The 17500-nt window shown below is 43.5% G+C and overlaps 1 protein-coding gene across 2 annotated transcripts in view; it reads right to left on the bottom strand.

Moving 5' to 3' along the window:
* The window catches only part of LOC143119152 (mannosyl-oligosaccharide 1,2-alpha-mannosidase IA), a 198983-nt gene that overhangs the window by 43835 nt on the left and 137648 nt on the right, over positions 1-17500 (bottom strand). For both annotated transcript variants that reach the window (XM_076280442.1, XM_076280443.1), the window contains exon 4: positions 6883-6963. In XM_076280442.1, coding sequence (XP_076136557.1) covers positions 6883-6963 — 81 coding nt within the window. The remainder of the gene's footprint in view (positions 1-6882; positions 6964-17500) is intronic.

Below are 17500 nucleotides of genomic sequence, written 5' to 3'. Positions count from 1 at the left end.
AATAGGACCAATGTTTCTGCTATTGAGCACCTTTTACCAGGGTACAGACAAATCAACCACAAACCCACAGCCGTTGGGGATGAGACTTTTCCAAGAAGCCATTGATTGTGGCGGATAGCTATGACGATCAATACCGACCTGCTCCATTAAAAGGCTGGGTCTTTAACCCACAAACAAAGATCTATGTCATGCCATCAGACAGCCAGTTACGGTCCAGTTTCTTAATTATGAATGGCACGACATTGTACTCAATATAGTTTTATGGCGTATATAAAAACATACGGCCTGATTCTCAGCATGATATACACTGCGTCTACACAGCGGGTTGTGTGAGAAGTTAACGCACAGGCTTCTCTCCCTTGATAGCTCTCCTATCTCATCTTTTATGACTGTTCTACTGCCTCTCCCTCTTTCTTCATATAACCATGCTGGAAACATGTTCAAAATCCTAAAACAGTAATGAACAGCTTTTGTGCTAGCTGGCAACGGCCTCGGTACCACTGGGGTAACTAAAAAGAGGGCATCCAAAGCTGGTCAGATCACACATCTCTAGAGAGAGAGAGAGAGAGAGAGAGAGAGAGAGAGAGATAGAGACTCTGACTGGTCAAAATGTGCTCAGTGCCTGGCCAATTAAGGGCCTTTGCTAACAACGGTTCAGAGAGGACAAAGTTGCTCGTCTTTCTCAGTGGGCTATGAGTCCTCTCAAGCAGCTCCCCTAAGGGGGCTGGTAACAGCCCTAAAACATGGCGAGCCTGATGCATCATCGACATTCGGGGCCAAACAGAGGAGAGATGGAGGGAGGGATGAAGAGAAATAGAGGGATGTTGGGGAGAGACGGGTCTCGCTTAATGAGGCCTTGGAGCGCAGATGGCCTAGTGTTGACGGAGAGCAGACAAAGAGTCTAACGCAAACAAAAGAAGACAAACGGGAAGCAAAGGACCATGATTTCACTGGGCTCGTCTCATTAGCAGTCGCATTACAATCTGCCCAATTCAATTTGCTTTTGTGTTGGAGACCGAGATTGGAAGCGGAGGGTGGAGGGGTGGGTGTGATGAAGTAAACTAATCCAAAACAACTCACAGGTTGCTGGTCTTTTCCCCCTGTTTGGGCCTGTCTTTGTGCCTAGCGTATGCTGTGGTGCTGTGTGGCTTAGATCTCAAAACCCTCTTAGCGAAGATTCACAGCCTCGCTAATGAGGAGAGCAGAATCCTGTCAGAGAAGCGTGGACTACAGCAGACACACCAGACTGACACAATACACCCACGAAAACAGAGAGAGAGAGAGACAGAGTGGAAGGGAAGGAAAGAGGCTGATGTACCTCACTGACAGAAAGAGACAGAGAGAGGAGCAATGTGACAGCATAATATAGATCATGGAAGATATGGATGGGGAGGAGACTAATTAACCATAAGCACTTGCATTGAATATTCATAAACGACTGACGGACAACCGGCCTCCGTGATTCCCACTGATGGGACATGACAGCGGGACGGCTAATCAGTCTACTTCCGGCTGCTTCCTGTCAGTCACAGGCCTTTTGTGATTTTCAATACGCTGCAGCCGCAGGTATAATCTGCTGCTGGTGAATAAAGCACTTATCTGCCTGCTGTGTCCTACATGCTTTTATACTGTACCATTATGTCTTTATCCTCTATTCCTCTGCCTATCACTAAATAATGGCAATGCATTTACCGATGTCCAAGCCAATTTTATTCAAGGCTGTACTGTATATCTGTCTCTTAAAATAACAACCTAACTCTATAACACATTGACATGCGTATCATGTAAGTGGTCACTGTCTGTATAATGATTATCATGATACTTAAATGTTTCACCACTAGGTATGTGAAAGCCAGGAGTACTGATTTCTGTTCATAAAAGTTTCATCCTCCTAACTATGAATTGGCCAGCCTCACATACACTGTCGTAACAGGATGTGATGCGAGCAAACATTAGCGATAAAATCCGTTTAATTACAATTGTTTTCAATTGGAGAAAAAACGGAACGCAATCTGCTGTGAGTAACACTACACACACTATAATGTGACCGAGAAAGACAGTACTGAGAAAGGAGTAGGCTTTGATAAAGAAGTCTTAATACAGCGGGTTTAATATCTAACTCACCAATTGTACTTAATGACAACAAGGCACACAAAAGTATAGCCATGTTGTCTGAATGCTTACAGACCATTTCTGACATGCATAAACTGTAAGTGTCTGTGTATGAGTGTTGCAATGGCCAGTGGGCATAGCAATATGCAGGAGTAAACTTCACGGCACTTAAAGAGACACCTGCTTCCCAGACTGGTGTGGGATTGTGAAATATGCACAACACAGGTTGTATAAGCACATGTGTGCATATGTGTATGTTTGTGTGCATGTGCGTATGTGTTTATACCTAAGTGTGTGTACTGTATGTGCACGTTGACATAGGTTTACATTTTTACTTAAAGATAGTCAGTGGCGGGACCACTTCAACACTCAACACGCTTTAATTAGTGCCCTCCCTTTACCTCTGCCACTGAGGAGAACTACCGTCTCCCCTAAACCGTCGTCACATTTCACCAATACCACAGGCCTCTAAAGCACACACTGACAACATGACACTTAACAGCAATCTACATTAGAGGTTGACATCTTTCTTCTGTCTCAATGAAAGGAGGTGGTCAGAAAATTGTTGTAAGACAGCAACATGAAGAAATAGAGAGAGAAGGGTAGAAAGAGAGAGCGAGGGATAGAAAGAGAGCTAGAAAGGGAGAAAAATGTGTGTAAAAGTCATTTCATCCCCTAACATGGCATGGCAGGAACATCCAAATTAAAAATGGGTCACCGCCGTGAAATAAACTGCTGGAGTGAGCGTGAGGGTGGGGGGGGGGGGTGCAAATGAGTCCTCTCTCAGGCAGATCTGAGCGCTTAAGAGAACAGCGGCCCTGAGGAAGGCCATCACAGGTTCAGGGATAGATGGGATTGAGACTACGGTGGCTGGCGAGGGACCTTTATCTCCTGCGGGAGAGGAGAAGGAGAGAGGCTCTTAATCAGTGGCCTGTGCCTGGGGCAGAGTGGGGAGTGAATGTGCTTCTCCCCTTCTCTTCACCGCCATCTCCCTGATGTCTGTGCGTGTCCTGCAACCATCCTCTCCCACAGCTGATTGAATTTCTCTGCCCTCTCTACTCAGTAGACAGGGAGCAGGGTGGACATGAAGCATAAACACACACACACACACACACACACACACACACACACACACACACACACACACACACACACAGTCGTTATTCCTCACCAAGATACATGTAGACACACACACAGACACATAAAGAACACACACACACACACACACACACACACACACACCACTCCACAAAGTGAAAATAGGACTTTTCAGAAAAATGACTTTTCTGAAAAATAACTTTTCGGGCCCGATTCACTCAAATTCATGGACCCAACTTGGCACAATTTGAGACACGAATCAAGGTTACTTACTGTTATTTTTTTTACAATGAAAACTATAAGGCTTAAATAAAGTTCAAAGACAGCAATGAAAAAGAGTGTAAAGTATAAATTCAAGCACTTTTAATGACCTATTTCTATTTTCAAAAACGTTCAAAGGCCTTGCATTATATTTCTGAAATTCACAAACTTTCAAGGATGTTAAGGGCCCTGTGGCTCATCTGTGACTCATCTCTGGCCATGGTAAGAATAGAGGGACAAATTGCTTAGAGCTCCATAGAGCAGAAAATGCCACCCAAAACACTTGGGTCGGTCGCCATTGTGTTTTCCTTTTGCTGCTTTATTTCAGTCTAAAGGCTGCAGACAAATAGGGAGAGCAGACCTTGGCATGCTCCAGAAAGCGATTCCTGGCAAAGTCACAAAACTTCCAAATGACGCTTTTGAGACCTGCCATTTCACTCTGTTATGAGGTCATATTTCACCTAATGAGCCCGAGGCTCCTGCTGTCGGGTGATAAGGCGTCCAATACACACTGGTGGAGAGGGCTGCAATGCTGTTTTGTTTTGAGGTAATGGGATAAACAAGCCGTCTTGATGTCAGGTGCTATGCTATCTCTTTGGTATTTCCATCAGAATAATGTTTTATGACATTATTTATTTGTTGTGCACTACAAGTGATGCACTACAAAATACTCTGGGATTGAAAGTGAAGCCTGGTGAGAAACACTGATCATCACAGTAGGGCTGTCGTTACTGAAATAACAACATAACCAGAAAAGTCTCTGAAGAATACTAAGCTACACTAAACCTCTTCACTTGCTCATAACATAATCTCCAACATACATTACATCTCCATACAAATCTGCTGAGGACTGATGCGCATATTCAGCTAAACACCACCCTACTGATACACTGCTTAAAGAAAAACGGAATATGTGGCTAAAAACTCCCTATACAGTTTGGTACAAGGTGAAAATGATGTCTTGTACCAGGGTTAGAGCCAGGTATTAGCTATAGAGATAGAAGATCAGAATGGACACTAAGTGTACAATTTGCTACTTTTCACTGCCCAATGATGCTTACTGCTAAGGATATCATTCAATCCTCTAATCCTCTAATTATTGTTTCAAACCTACCTCAGCACCATCAGAACCTACAATGTGGCCTGCTCGCTGACTGTGAGCCTTTTGCCATCAGCAAGAGCTGCACCACTTTGCGGGACAGGGGGTCCATTTGGTGCCAACACTCAGCATCGACTGGGTTATTGATGTCAACACGTTTCATTTGTGCCACTGTGATCGATGGCAGCCTCCAGTCCCATCACCTCCTGCAACTGTGTGACTATCTACCGCTACAAACCGCCCACCGGCTGATATCATGGGGCTATAAGCGCATTCTACTGCCCTCATCAGAGTCGGGGCAGGTAGATAGGGCCAGTAAAATGGCCCAGTGAGGCAGGAGACAGGAACAGGCCCACAAGGACAGATTTATGGTCATCTGGGGTGCACACACCAGCACTGCGGGAAAGGGCATAGTCATAAATGTTAATGGCAAACACACACACACACACACACACACACACACACACACACACACACACACACACACACACACACACACACACACACACATACACACATACACACATACACATGCACATGCACATGCACATGCACATGCACATACACACACACACATACATACACAAACACACCAAGATGGAGCCTTTCCAGATATGAATGCGCATACACACACACACACACATACACAAACACACCAAGATGGAGCCTTTCCAGACACAAACATGCATGTGCAAGTACACACACACACACACACACACACACACACACACACACACACACACACACACACACACACGCGCACACACACACACACACACACAGAACTCACTCACACACCATAGTACATGGGCACAATGTTTTGGACTAGCCGTACTCCTGGCGACCCTGTACACATACACACTGTCCTAAACCATATTGATATATTGATTTGGTAACACACACTGTGTGTTCCATCACAAGTAAAGACAGAGAGTGAGAGAAAGTGAAAGAAAGAAAGAAAGAAAGAAAGAAAGAAAGAAAGAATAAAAGAAAGGAAGGAACAAAGATAAGCGAGAGAAAGAGAAGCATATTTTACCCTGTCAGTCGCCTTTAAACAGTAAAACAATATAAATATGCATAGACTTGCCAAAGCGAGTTTGGATAAAAGCAGTGGCAGAGAGAGAGAGAGAGAGATGAAGGGCAGGAAGATGAGTGAAAATGAGAGAAAGGGTGGGGAGGTTAATCAGACCTTGATGAAGGAGTGCGTGAGGTGCATTAGAAGGAAAGAGGCTTGAGTTCTGTAGCCTCCCCCACTCTGGTACCCCCAACAAACAACTTCCTCTCCTGCAATTTAGACCTGTCGCTCCTTAGCTACTTTAGACCATAGTCCACACCAGTCCACACCAGTCCAGCCCAGCTCTGACCAGCCCTGACCGGTGCAGTCCAACTCTGCTCGGCTGTGCTCTGCCCAAACAGACACAATATCCTGCCAGGGACCAGAGGGCATCCAGCGAGAAGGAAAGCCGATAGCACACAGACGGCTGGGCAGATAATCTGGCTGGCGCGTGGGTGGATGGATAGGCACAGCACTATGCCATATCAGCAGGGCACTGACGCCTCGGCCATATCTCTAGTAGCTGTTATAGATTTGTTGTTGTTGTTGTTGTTGTTGTTGTTGTTGTTGCTGCTGCTGCTGTACGTTTATTACTTGTTTACACTATCTATCTATCTAATCTATCTGACACTCAGACACTGATGAAGCTGTGTACTTAAGCCTTTTACTACTCTGTGCACTTAAATGAAGACTCTGAATCTGCATTTGACGAGACACTGAACACCATACACACATTAAAACCCTGTCAAATCACTAAGTGCCATACACCCACACACCCATACTAACACACACACCTCCATACAGACACACACACACACACACACACAGACAGACACACACACACACACACACACACACACAGACACACACACCATATGAAGGCTACTGTCAAAAGAAAGACTCACACACATCTGTGAGAGAAAGAAATAGAGAATGTATGTGTATGAAAGACAGCTACAGAGAGAGGAGAGGTGTGTGTGTGTGTGTGTGTGTGTGTGTGTGTGTGTGTGTGTGTGTGTGTGTGTGTGTGTATGTGTATATGTGTGTGCATGAGCACGCGTTTGTGTGTGTGTAAGAGTTTAAGTATAAGACTGTGTGCATACCAATGGACAGGGGCAGGGATTTAACATTTCATGCCTTTGAAATGGGATTTTTTATCACTATTCATCCATCACTTTAACTGCTCATCTGACTCTTAGTAAAGAGGGGCATAGATTCACACAGAATACCATGTGTAACAGATGCGGATTCCTCTTACCTCTGCTCCAGTTAGGTAGTAGGCAGACAGCAAGCCTCCAACATAGCGGATGTTCACCTCGAAGAGGGAGGCCTCGCCATTCTGTAGAGAAGAAGAAAAACACAGATTTGTTGAGAAATACAGATGGAATCAGGTCAGTTAAGAAGAACGGATGAACAAACTTTTTGATATGGTGTTACTATGGATCTACTAGGAACACAATCAGTGAACAAGCTGTCTACTGGGGTGAACATAATCAGAGAGGAAAAAGAAAATAGTCTGAACAGCGCAGAACCAGAGTCTAAAGCATAACCACAGGAGAACCGGATGGAGAACAGAACAGAACCAGCATCTAAAGCATAACCACTGGAGAACTACAGAACTATACGAGAACTCTATGAGTTTGTTCATAGGGATACTGATCTGTTTTCTGCTTGCTTACCCAAGAGCTTCTTTTTACAGGAAGGGGAGAGACATTGGCAAAATTAGTGGTGTGAATGTCATGGAAACCTGCATGAGAGAGTTTATGCAGGTAAAAAGGTGATGAAGAACTGTAAAGGTGCAGATGTGGACACGTGATGGCACTTGATATACTTGATGATCTGTGATGGTCTGTTGATGTTTGATGTCTGTGGGAGTTTGTGGGTGGTAGCCATAGGTGACTGTATCTGCTATCGTCTTTGGAGAGTTCTGAATTGATAGTCAGCAAGCAGGTGTTGCTAAGTAACCAGTTTTATTTTTAAACAGTGTTCATGGGCCATCAATTTTGAGGAAATATTTTCATAATTTTGCCGTGACACCTCCCCAACATTTACATGCAGTTGCTTGGGACATATTACCATTAGCATGTGATTAATATCAACATTAATATTACAACTGTCAACCTGCGGGGGCCAATGGTTTGAAGCTGTTTACTGATTAATCACAAATGTTTTATATCTAAGATGAAAGGCACCACCTTCATTTTACACACATCAAAAAGCACATTATGGTATTACTGTAAAAACACACAACCTTCCACCTGGCTCACACCTTTAGATCAATTTAATCTATAGCTCATCAAAGTTACTACAACAACATCGAGGTCAACATCAAGGCACATTTGCTAGCTTATTCAGCGAACATGCTGAGGTAAAAGTGCATCTGTAATATACTATACTATATGTGGTCAGCCCTCTGCGCTTAAGTCTGCAACCCTCTCTGTCCGTTTCAGTATCGAACAATGCATCCAAAAACCTTGAGACACATAATCAGCATAAAGGCAACATAGCTTAAGAGTCCTGGAGGGCCCCTCAGAGGTTGGAATTGTACTGTATGTGCGCGTGAGTTTGTCTGTGTGTGTGTGTGTGTGTGTGTGTGTGAGTGTGTGTGTGCATGCACATTCCTAATTGCTGCCACTCGTGCAACAAAAGAAAGGATAGCTTACGGACACGAAGACCCCCGCTGGAGAGCATCCCAGCAATCTGGAGCACCGATGATTAGACAATTACACTGGGGCAGCTATAGCAGGTAATTGCCTCTGCTTTGCCAACCTACCCCCAATGCAATCATTGTGTACCTCTCAATAGATACACCAGTATCTGTTACGCTCTGTCTGTCTGTGTTTGTGTGTGTGTGTGTGTGTGTGTGTGTGTGTGTGTGTGTGTGTGTGTGTGTGTGTGTGTGTGTGTGTGTGTGTGTGTGTGTGAAGGAGGGTGAATGTAGGAGAGACTTTGATTTGTTCTTCCTCAGCGAGTCTGACTGTGCTCACTGTGTATTCTAGCTGGATTCCCTCCAAGACTAGTTCAAGTCAGGACAAAGATAAACTTCAACAAAAGTAAACTGATGTGTAGCTGTAGCCTCCTGTGCAGATTTGAGCAGATTTTCTAAAAATTCAATTTACAGCACATGATCTACTTGCATTTCCTCACAGACAGTGTTTAACTTATTCTATTTTGTTGGGGTAATTTAGTGGTCTAATCAGCCGATTGCTTTGCTGTGAAACTAAATTCCCATAATGCACGGCAGGGTGCTTTTTAAATTGTGCATTAGGAGAAGAGAAACTACAGGAGCCTTGCACCCCTTAGTCAACACACTAGGCTTCACTGTTCCTCTACAGGTGCATCTCTGAACAGCAGGATTATACTTTCACAAGTAGAAAGGAATCCAGCCAGTCAGATTAGTGACAGAAGTAAACAAAGAGAGAGGCATGACTCAAGCATTTTGCCCTCATGCCCCATCCCTTACATACACAATAGAATGGTTGGCCGACTCTTTCTCTCTCTCTCCAACTCTCTCTCTTTTTCCAAATCTCTCACTTTCTCTCTCAAAATAAAAAAAGAGACAAAACAGTTCTGGTGGTGGAGAAAATGTGACCTGCACACAACCAATGTGACGCCCTGCAAGAGAGACGCATCGTTCTACTGACACCAGGCAGAGGGGCACCTTAACACCCCGTAAAACTCATCGGCTGCATGCACAGGGGGGATGGCTACCTGCTCCTCCATGAGTGTATGTGTGTGTGTATGTTGGGGTGGGGGCGGTGGTGGTGGTGATGAAGAGAGCTGGCAGCCCAGAGAGTCAGCACTAGCCCTGGGTGATGAGTGCTGCTGTGTCAGTGCTAATGGAACCAAATTAGCATTTTAATTGGGCCTTTACCTTTTACAGTAGTGACAACGCGCAAACAGAGCAGCAGCTCATTCAAACGGGGTGGGGGGGGGGGGGCAAGAACAGATAATAAAATTACCTGCACTAAGTGCATTACATAGATGAACCCTGTAGCCTCTCCCTCTCCGTGGCATTACGCCAGTGGTAAGGTGTGTGACTGTGTGGGAGTGCATGTGCATTTGTGAGAGAGAGAGAGAGAGAGTGTGTGTGTGTGTGTGTGTGTGTGTGTGTGTGTATCGTGTTTTTTAAACTGTTTTATTACACGGCTCTTCATAATGCTGAAGAATGCTCCATTCACTTGAATGGGCCTTCCCAACGTTCGGTGGTCTGCTAATTCTCAATAACAGACCGTTGCTAAGTATAACAGACCGCTGTCAAGGAAAATGGGTTTTGTGCTTCTATTTCACATTTTTCATATCACTGGAACATCATTCAAAAGTGAAAGCGGACGGTTGATCAGCTGTGTTCTAAAGAATGTTTGATTCAAGTTCAGCGTGTGCTGTTGCGAACTATTTGTTTCTCTGCAAAAGCCACGATGAAACGGTAACAAATAGGCTATAGCCTAGGCTATGTAGGCTAAAGAGTCATATCGTGGGGAGTTTATTGTTTCGGTTTGGCAAACCGTGTAATAAGCGGGATAATGTATAGAACGCCGGCCATTATTGGTAAAATATGTCCCTTCAGGGCGGAACAAGACCGGTTCGCCCTGTCGGGACTTATTTTCCCAATAATGACCGGCGTTCTATACATTATCCCTTACTTAAACAGTGTAATTTAAACTGTCTGAGACCTGTTACAGTGAGAGGAGAGGAAAAAAGCTGTTTTAGTAAATATTTCAACGTTTAACAAAACAGAGCTGTTATCAAGGCAAACTTAAGCAATTAGCTCCTATTGATCTTCAGCAGAACCAATTATGGAGTGGCACTCCGGTCCCAAACTCGCCTCCCATCGCGCTCCACGAGTCAGTTAATGCCCGCTGCGCTGCCACACCGCGAGATCCGCTAAGCGGGTTCCCTTCATGGAACCTTAGAGTCGACAGATACGCATGGAACCGCCACTGATATTCGGCAGCATAATTATCTAAGTGATTAGCAGCCAATGCATAAAAGCCGCAGTCGAAGACTTCAGAGCGCCCAGGGAGGGAGCAAGAGGGGCGTTTTGTGAAGAAAAAAACACACACACAGCTGAGGCAACACAAGGCTCTCCAGCAGTGGAAACAAAATGGCAGCATAGATTTTGGTCCAAAGATCCATAAATCCAAAAGTCTCGCCAGAAAGTTCTACTGACAAAACTTCGAAAAAATCATCTGATAAGAGAAACAATATCATTACTATGAAACACAATAAAAAAAAAAAAAAACATAGCCATCAAGTTTGCATCTCATCAAGCAAACAGTTTCAGTATCTGCTATATAACTCCACAGTGTCGGACTGAGGCACTAGGAGGAAAACAGCGGCGGCAGAGTAGCAGTCTTCATAAAGGCAAGGCATAGCAGCTGCACTGTGAGCAATGTGAGTTTGGGCTCTGTGCAACCGGTGGCGTGGCTGAGAGAGAGATTTACTTGCTCTGGAGGAAAGCTGCAAAATAAATGTGCAAACACAGACACACACACACACACACACAGACACAGACACAGACACACACACACACACACATAAAGCAAACTCGCAAATAAACATGACTGTTAAAAACTGTCTGGAGGCAGCACTATTTCTCTCTAGGGAATGAACAGTGTCTACTTTGGAATAAATATGTGAAATATATTATAACTCTCTCTCTCTCTCTGGGTTTCTCTCGTTCTCTCTCTCTCTCTCTCTCACACACACACACACTTTCTTTTCTTCTTAATCTCCCTCTCTCTCTCTTTCTCTCCTCAAGCACTCTGCCCTGTATAGCATCCCACAGTCCCAGTCTGATTTGCACACCTGCATAGTGTGCATTGGCAGGATTTACACCTTGCCCACAGCTCTGCCGCAGCGTGCTGGCGAGCCAATCAGCCGTGCCCACTGAGATAATGTGCAGGGCGGAGAGTTTAGTGAGATGCTGCAGATCGCTACACTGATTCAGTGGAGGCAGATGCATTCATCAGATATGCCTCTCTCTCTCTTTCTCCTTCACTTTTTTTTCACAAACACCCTCACTTTCTCCATCTCTCGCTCCATCACAAACACAACTCTCATTAAATATTCTCTCTTTCTCAAAAACACCTCCATGTTACTATCCTTCCTGTCCACTCAACCATTCCTCATTTCATTTATCTGCCCCACCAGGCAAGAAATAGTCTATTTTTTTTGTCTATTTTTTTATTTATTTAAGTTTTATTTTTATTATATGTTTTTATTCTGTTATAAGTTTGAGTATCATTTGAGTTTGTGATCTTGTTCTTTTCTCCATTCAGTCCTGTGCCAATTTGGCAATTAGCTGACGTCACATCTTACCTGCTTAAGCAACAACTTGTCCTATCCTCGGTAAGACACTGAAGACAGCTTAGGCCAAAACGCATTCGTCTTGTAATATGCTTTCTTAAAAATTAAAGAGTTAAAGCTTGAGAGTGCGTTTACTTTTTGTTTCATCCATTTATCAGCCCCCCCCCCCCCCCACACACACACACAATCCTCACCCAATATATGCCCCCCCCCCCCCACACTTCATCCATCTAGCCTCAGGACGAGCTTTCTGCACAGCACAGCCAGTCAGACTCGGCAACATTTCTGGATATTTATAACACCGTTTCATTCCAGGTCACTGTCATCAATTATGCATCGCTACGATTATTCAGGAATTTTTCCAGGCCGTACCCAACAAGCATTTCCCTGTCTCCTTTTAGACACTATGAACTCTCGAAGACAGGGTAACATTAGCCTGGAGAGAGTGAGAAATAGGGTACAAAAACATGACTTGACTTTTGGTGTGGCCCAGGGGAGCTGCCTTGGTCCCCTGCTATTTTCCCTATATATGCTTCCATTGGGAAACGTCATAAGTCAGCATAATGTAAACTTCCATAGCTACGCAGATGATACCCAATTGTATATTTCTGTGGAGCCAACTAACCCAGATGGCCTTTGCTCCCTCACTGCATGCCTAACCTCCATTAATCAGCGGATGAGCAAAAATGTTCTGAAACTAAATGATGACAAAACAGAGGTACTTTTGGTTGGACCAAAACTAAAGCGAGATATTGTTCTTAGTAATCTGGGGAACTTGGCACACAAGGTCAAACCAAAAGTAACAAGCCTCGGTGTCATCTTAGATGCAGAGTTAATTTTTAAGCCCCATATCAGTAAAGTTACTCAAACAGCGTATTTCCACTTGAGAAACATTGCCAAAGTGCGGCCCTTTTTAACTCAACAAGATGCAGAAAAACTAATTCACGCCTTTATCACTAGCAGGTTAGACTACTGCAATGCACTTTTCACTGGTCTTCCCAAAAAACATCTAAAGAAATTGGCACTCATACAGAACTCTGCGGCTAGACTTTTAACTAAGACTAAGAAGAGAGAACACATCACCCCTGTGTTGGCTGAACTGCACTGGCTCCCTATTTCCTATAGAATTGATTTTAAGGTTATGTTAATTACTTACAAAGCTCTGAATGGCATAGCACCTTCATATATCTCTGAGCTTTTAATATCTTATCAACCACAAAGGAAACTTAGATCGATCATCCAATTCTAATCTTTTAATCGTACCCAAAGTGCTCCACAAACAAAGTGGAGAAGCTGCTTTTATCCATTATGCCCCCAAACTATGGAACACCCTGCCTCTGTACATCAAGCAGGCGAGTTCAGTAAATATTTTTAAAAAAGATCTGAAAACATACCTGTACAGGAAAGCTTTTAGTTAACTCGTCTTATCCTGTAGACTACTTTTTCAGATTATTCTACATCTGTTGCTATTGGAGGGCGCAGCCAGCCAGAAGCAGATGTGCTCCCCCTATTAAGTCAGGTTTGCTCAAGGTTTCTTCCTGGAATATGGGAGTTTTTCCTTGCCACAGTTGCCATATGGCGTGCTTGTGGGGGGTAAGAGGGTTAAGGCTGCCAGTCTTATGACATGTCATTTTCTATATTTTTGATATGTTGCTGAGTGGATCATAAACGGCCCCAGCAATGAAGAAATGTGATTGATAATGACTGACTGACTGATTTTGTTACATGCTTCAAATGTAAAGCACTTTGAGCTGCATTCTGTGTATGAAAGGTGCTATACAAATAAAGCTTATTATAAAAACAGTAAACATCCTGCCGCCATCATGGGGCCTGGTGTATCTTTGGCTAACCACCTCAACATGGTTGTGTGTTCATGGGTATCCGTCCGGGAGCTTACAAAGTCAACACAAGGTCACATGACATTGCCCAGAATAAGATTTTCATTCTTGTCAATCAAAACTCAACTCCCAAAACAAGCATGAGAGAAATTGTGTAGTGGTGTGTATGGAGTGCCATAACTGTAATCTAGCAGGGATTTGAAGGTGACATTATGAGTGATTATCTCAGAGTCTTTCCAAACTCATCCACAGTCTAATTAGGACCTGCACTGTATCTGACCACGGCCATATCCATGGTAGGACAGACAAGGACGAACACAGCTGTATGTGGACAGGATGGATATATCAGTATCAATTACTAGCTGATCAATAATTTTGTCTGTGATTATGCCTCTCAAGATCTCCAATTTGTTCTACACTGAGGACAATGTGAACTTTTTGTCTGGACACTGTGAACTTTTTGTCTGGACACAGAGTAAAGAAATACTATTGATGAAGGTCTTCAAATATCACAGGAAGGGCTACAGTGTAGCTATATCTTACATTTCATGTTACTAATATCACATCCAGATCTCTGAACGTATTGTGTATGTGATTTCAATGCATTTGCAAAAAATGCTCTAGATCATCAGCCAAACAGGTTTCATCATGCAACTTCAATTTGCAATATTCCTGGCAAGTAAGGAGCCCTGGTATCCACCATATCAGTTGCCCAATGTTGCCCAGGTGCACTGAAGAACAGGCTGTCCCATTAGTTGTATTCAGTCTATTTAACCTCAGCAGTAGAAAACTCATTTTGCAATACAAATTCTATTCTAGAACAACTCAATAAAATAAACCAACCTATTTCATAAGCTAGTCCACAAATGGAATGATTTAAAGGAGTACAAAGAGTAACAAGGCAAATACAATCTTTCATTGGTTATCTATTCTCTCTCTCTCTCTCCATCCCATTCTCTCATTGTCATACTCCATCTGATAGAAGTTTCGTGACTACAGTAGTTGACTAAACTTTACTGGCACAGGTTCAGCTGTTTTGCCTGGACGAGCCAGAAACCCTGAGAGGGTTGCATTCTAAACGGTCTTCTGTATCGACAGAAAACAGGCCCTACTAATGCTTTCCTAAATCTTAAGCATCCATCTAAATATCTCAATGGTCTCTGGCACGACCAGGTCAGAATTAAATCTCACCTTCTGTTCTCAAGTACATAAGCATTCTCCTCGCTACCTTAGTGATGTTTCGGTTCGCCATTTATTCTAAGCCATTACATCTTGCTTCAATGGCGTTGGCTCATTTGGTTATGCCTCTGTGTGTTCCATGGTGCTAGATAAGTGGTCCTTGACACGTGAAAATGGATGAAAAACCGCAGGCACCTGTTCTGCATTACTCAACACGGCACGGCCCCTTTTTCTCTATCAGGGCATGGTCAAAGCCTCTCCACAGCCTGGCCTCTACCTTCACCTGCTCCACTTCCATTTGTAATCGGTGCTCTTCACCTCCTAATGAAGACTTGTCTTGCCCTTGACTCTTCCTTTTCAGTCTTGTTCTTTTACAGTATTTTTTGTCACCCTTGAAGTAAGACCAAAAGGCAATGTTCACCTCTTCAACACACGAGACATGAAAGGCATGCAATCTTCAGTGACATCTGTGCACTTTCAGAAAAGCATTCCCCGTAATTAATACATGAACTGCAAGCTTGAGGGACTGCACCGCACCACACCACACCGCATCACAACCCTCCACACCACACTATTTCCATACCGCTCCCCCTGCATAGTTAAACATGTTTATGGTGGCAGCTGTGCATGTGTGTGCTCCTGGCAGATGTCTCCCTTCCAGGCAGAGATGAGCACAGCAGCCTCATACAACACACATGGAGGAACCGGGGAGGGGGGGGGCAGAGATAGAGAGAGAGAGAGAGATGGGGAGAAAAATAGAGGTAGTGAGGGAGGGGTGGACAGTGAGGGGGAAGGAAAAGTCAGAGAAGGACAGAGAGAGAGAGAGAGAGAGATGGGGAGAGAAAGAGAGGGGGAGAAAAATAGAGGTAGTGAGGGGGGTAGATAGTGAGGGGGAAGGAAGAGGCAGAGAAGAACAGAGAGAGAGAGAGAGAGAGAGAGAGGTGGAGAGGAAAATAGAGGTAGTGAAAGAGACAGATCAAAAGAGACTGAAAAGAGATAGACAAATAAGATGCAACATGAAGCACAAGCTCTCACCGCACCACTCCAGATGACACCCTTGAGAAACACACGTGGCGGCGGCAGAATCTATGCAGAAAAAACTCAAACATGCTAATTACCTCGGCTTTTTACCCTGCCTCCTGTAACTCGGCTTTTTACCCTGCCTCCTGTGACTCAGGGCTTTTTACCCTGCCTCCTGTGACTCAGGGCTTGAAAGCTTGCCTTCATTACCTAGCGTCGGGGCTAACTAAAGCTTCCTTTATCTCTCTCTCTCTCTCTCTCTCTCTATATATATATATATATATATATATATATATATATATATCCCTCCCTCCCAGTTTTCATTCTAAATAGATAGATAGATAGATAGATAGATAAATAGATACTTTATTGATCCCCAAGGGGAAATTCAAGGTCTCAGTAGCATACAGACATCACACACAACATGCACTTACAGCAGAAATGGTAAATATAAGTATAAACATATAACAAAACTCCACTGTACAATAGAGACAGTAGAAGATAAGAAAAACTAACAAGACTAAATACTAAATATACTATATGAATTAAATAAAAAAATCCACAGTGTGCTTGAGTGTGATCAAGCATGAGACACTTGCAGTGACAGGGCCGGGACTGGCCTGTAGTTCTGTGTGCATGGTGAGGTGCTCAAGAGAGTGAGGGCCAGATGTAAGCGTAAAGATCGCTTAATTATGTATTCCGCGGTATGTACAAAGACTGCTCCTGAAAGCGCAAGTCTTTTCTGCGCCTAAATACTTCCGCCTTGTAAAAGCAGGTGTTAATCCAAATTGCAGTTCAATGCGTCAATAAGAGAACTTTTCAAAGACAACAGAATCACTATTTAGAGCACCAGTTTTGTAAGTATTTGTACTATCAAAAGCAACCTTAACTTTCGTTGGCCTTTTGAATGTCTTACTTTCACGTCATTCACTTTCCTACTTGCTAGATTTGACCAATTTTCCATAGCCTACATGCACAAGTACTTTGAGTAAAACTACTGATCTTCATTATCTCCGAGGTAGTCAGTTGTGCAATGTGTGACCTCCTCTAAGTCCTCTCCATTCTGTAGCACACTCCAGTCAGTGCACTCGAAGCAGTCTCAAATGTAACAAATGACTGTTAGGTGTGGTGAAATGACTGACTGCCCCTAGTAAAACACTGCAATAATTTGTGAAGACAATCAGGAGCCATATGGTACAGCAATGTCTAGTTTGGACGCAAGTAACCACCTCAGCCATCTGTGACTATGGCTGCACATAAAGTTGAGTGATGTGGGAATCTTGTCAATAGGCACTTGTGTAAAACAAAGTTGTAGAATGTTTTTGTAATAGCCTTCCATTGATGTAAAAATGTATTACATTATTGGGAAGTTATGACATAATCAAGTTTTATTATATTTTGATGAGCAGATATTATTGTGAGGAGTCTTTGGGAATAATGATTCATTATTGGGTTCTACAAAAGGTCAAAACACACTGTTGTGCATGAATGTGTGTCAGACCATTAAAGAGACCTGCTATATAGAAACAG

This window comes from Alosa pseudoharengus, unplaced genomic scaffold (assembly GCF_046254945.1).
Source record: "Alosa pseudoharengus isolate Yale_2024_CS ecotype anadromous, Long Island Sound unplaced genomic scaffold, YU_APseudo_1.1 YU_APseudo_1.1_scf_12, whole genome shotgun sequence".
NCBI lineage: Eukaryota > Metazoa > Chordata > Actinopteri > Clupeiformes > Clupeidae > Alosa > Alosa pseudoharengus.
Note: the sequence above shows the minus strand (reverse complement) of the source record. Positions and strands in the feature narration are given on the sequence as shown.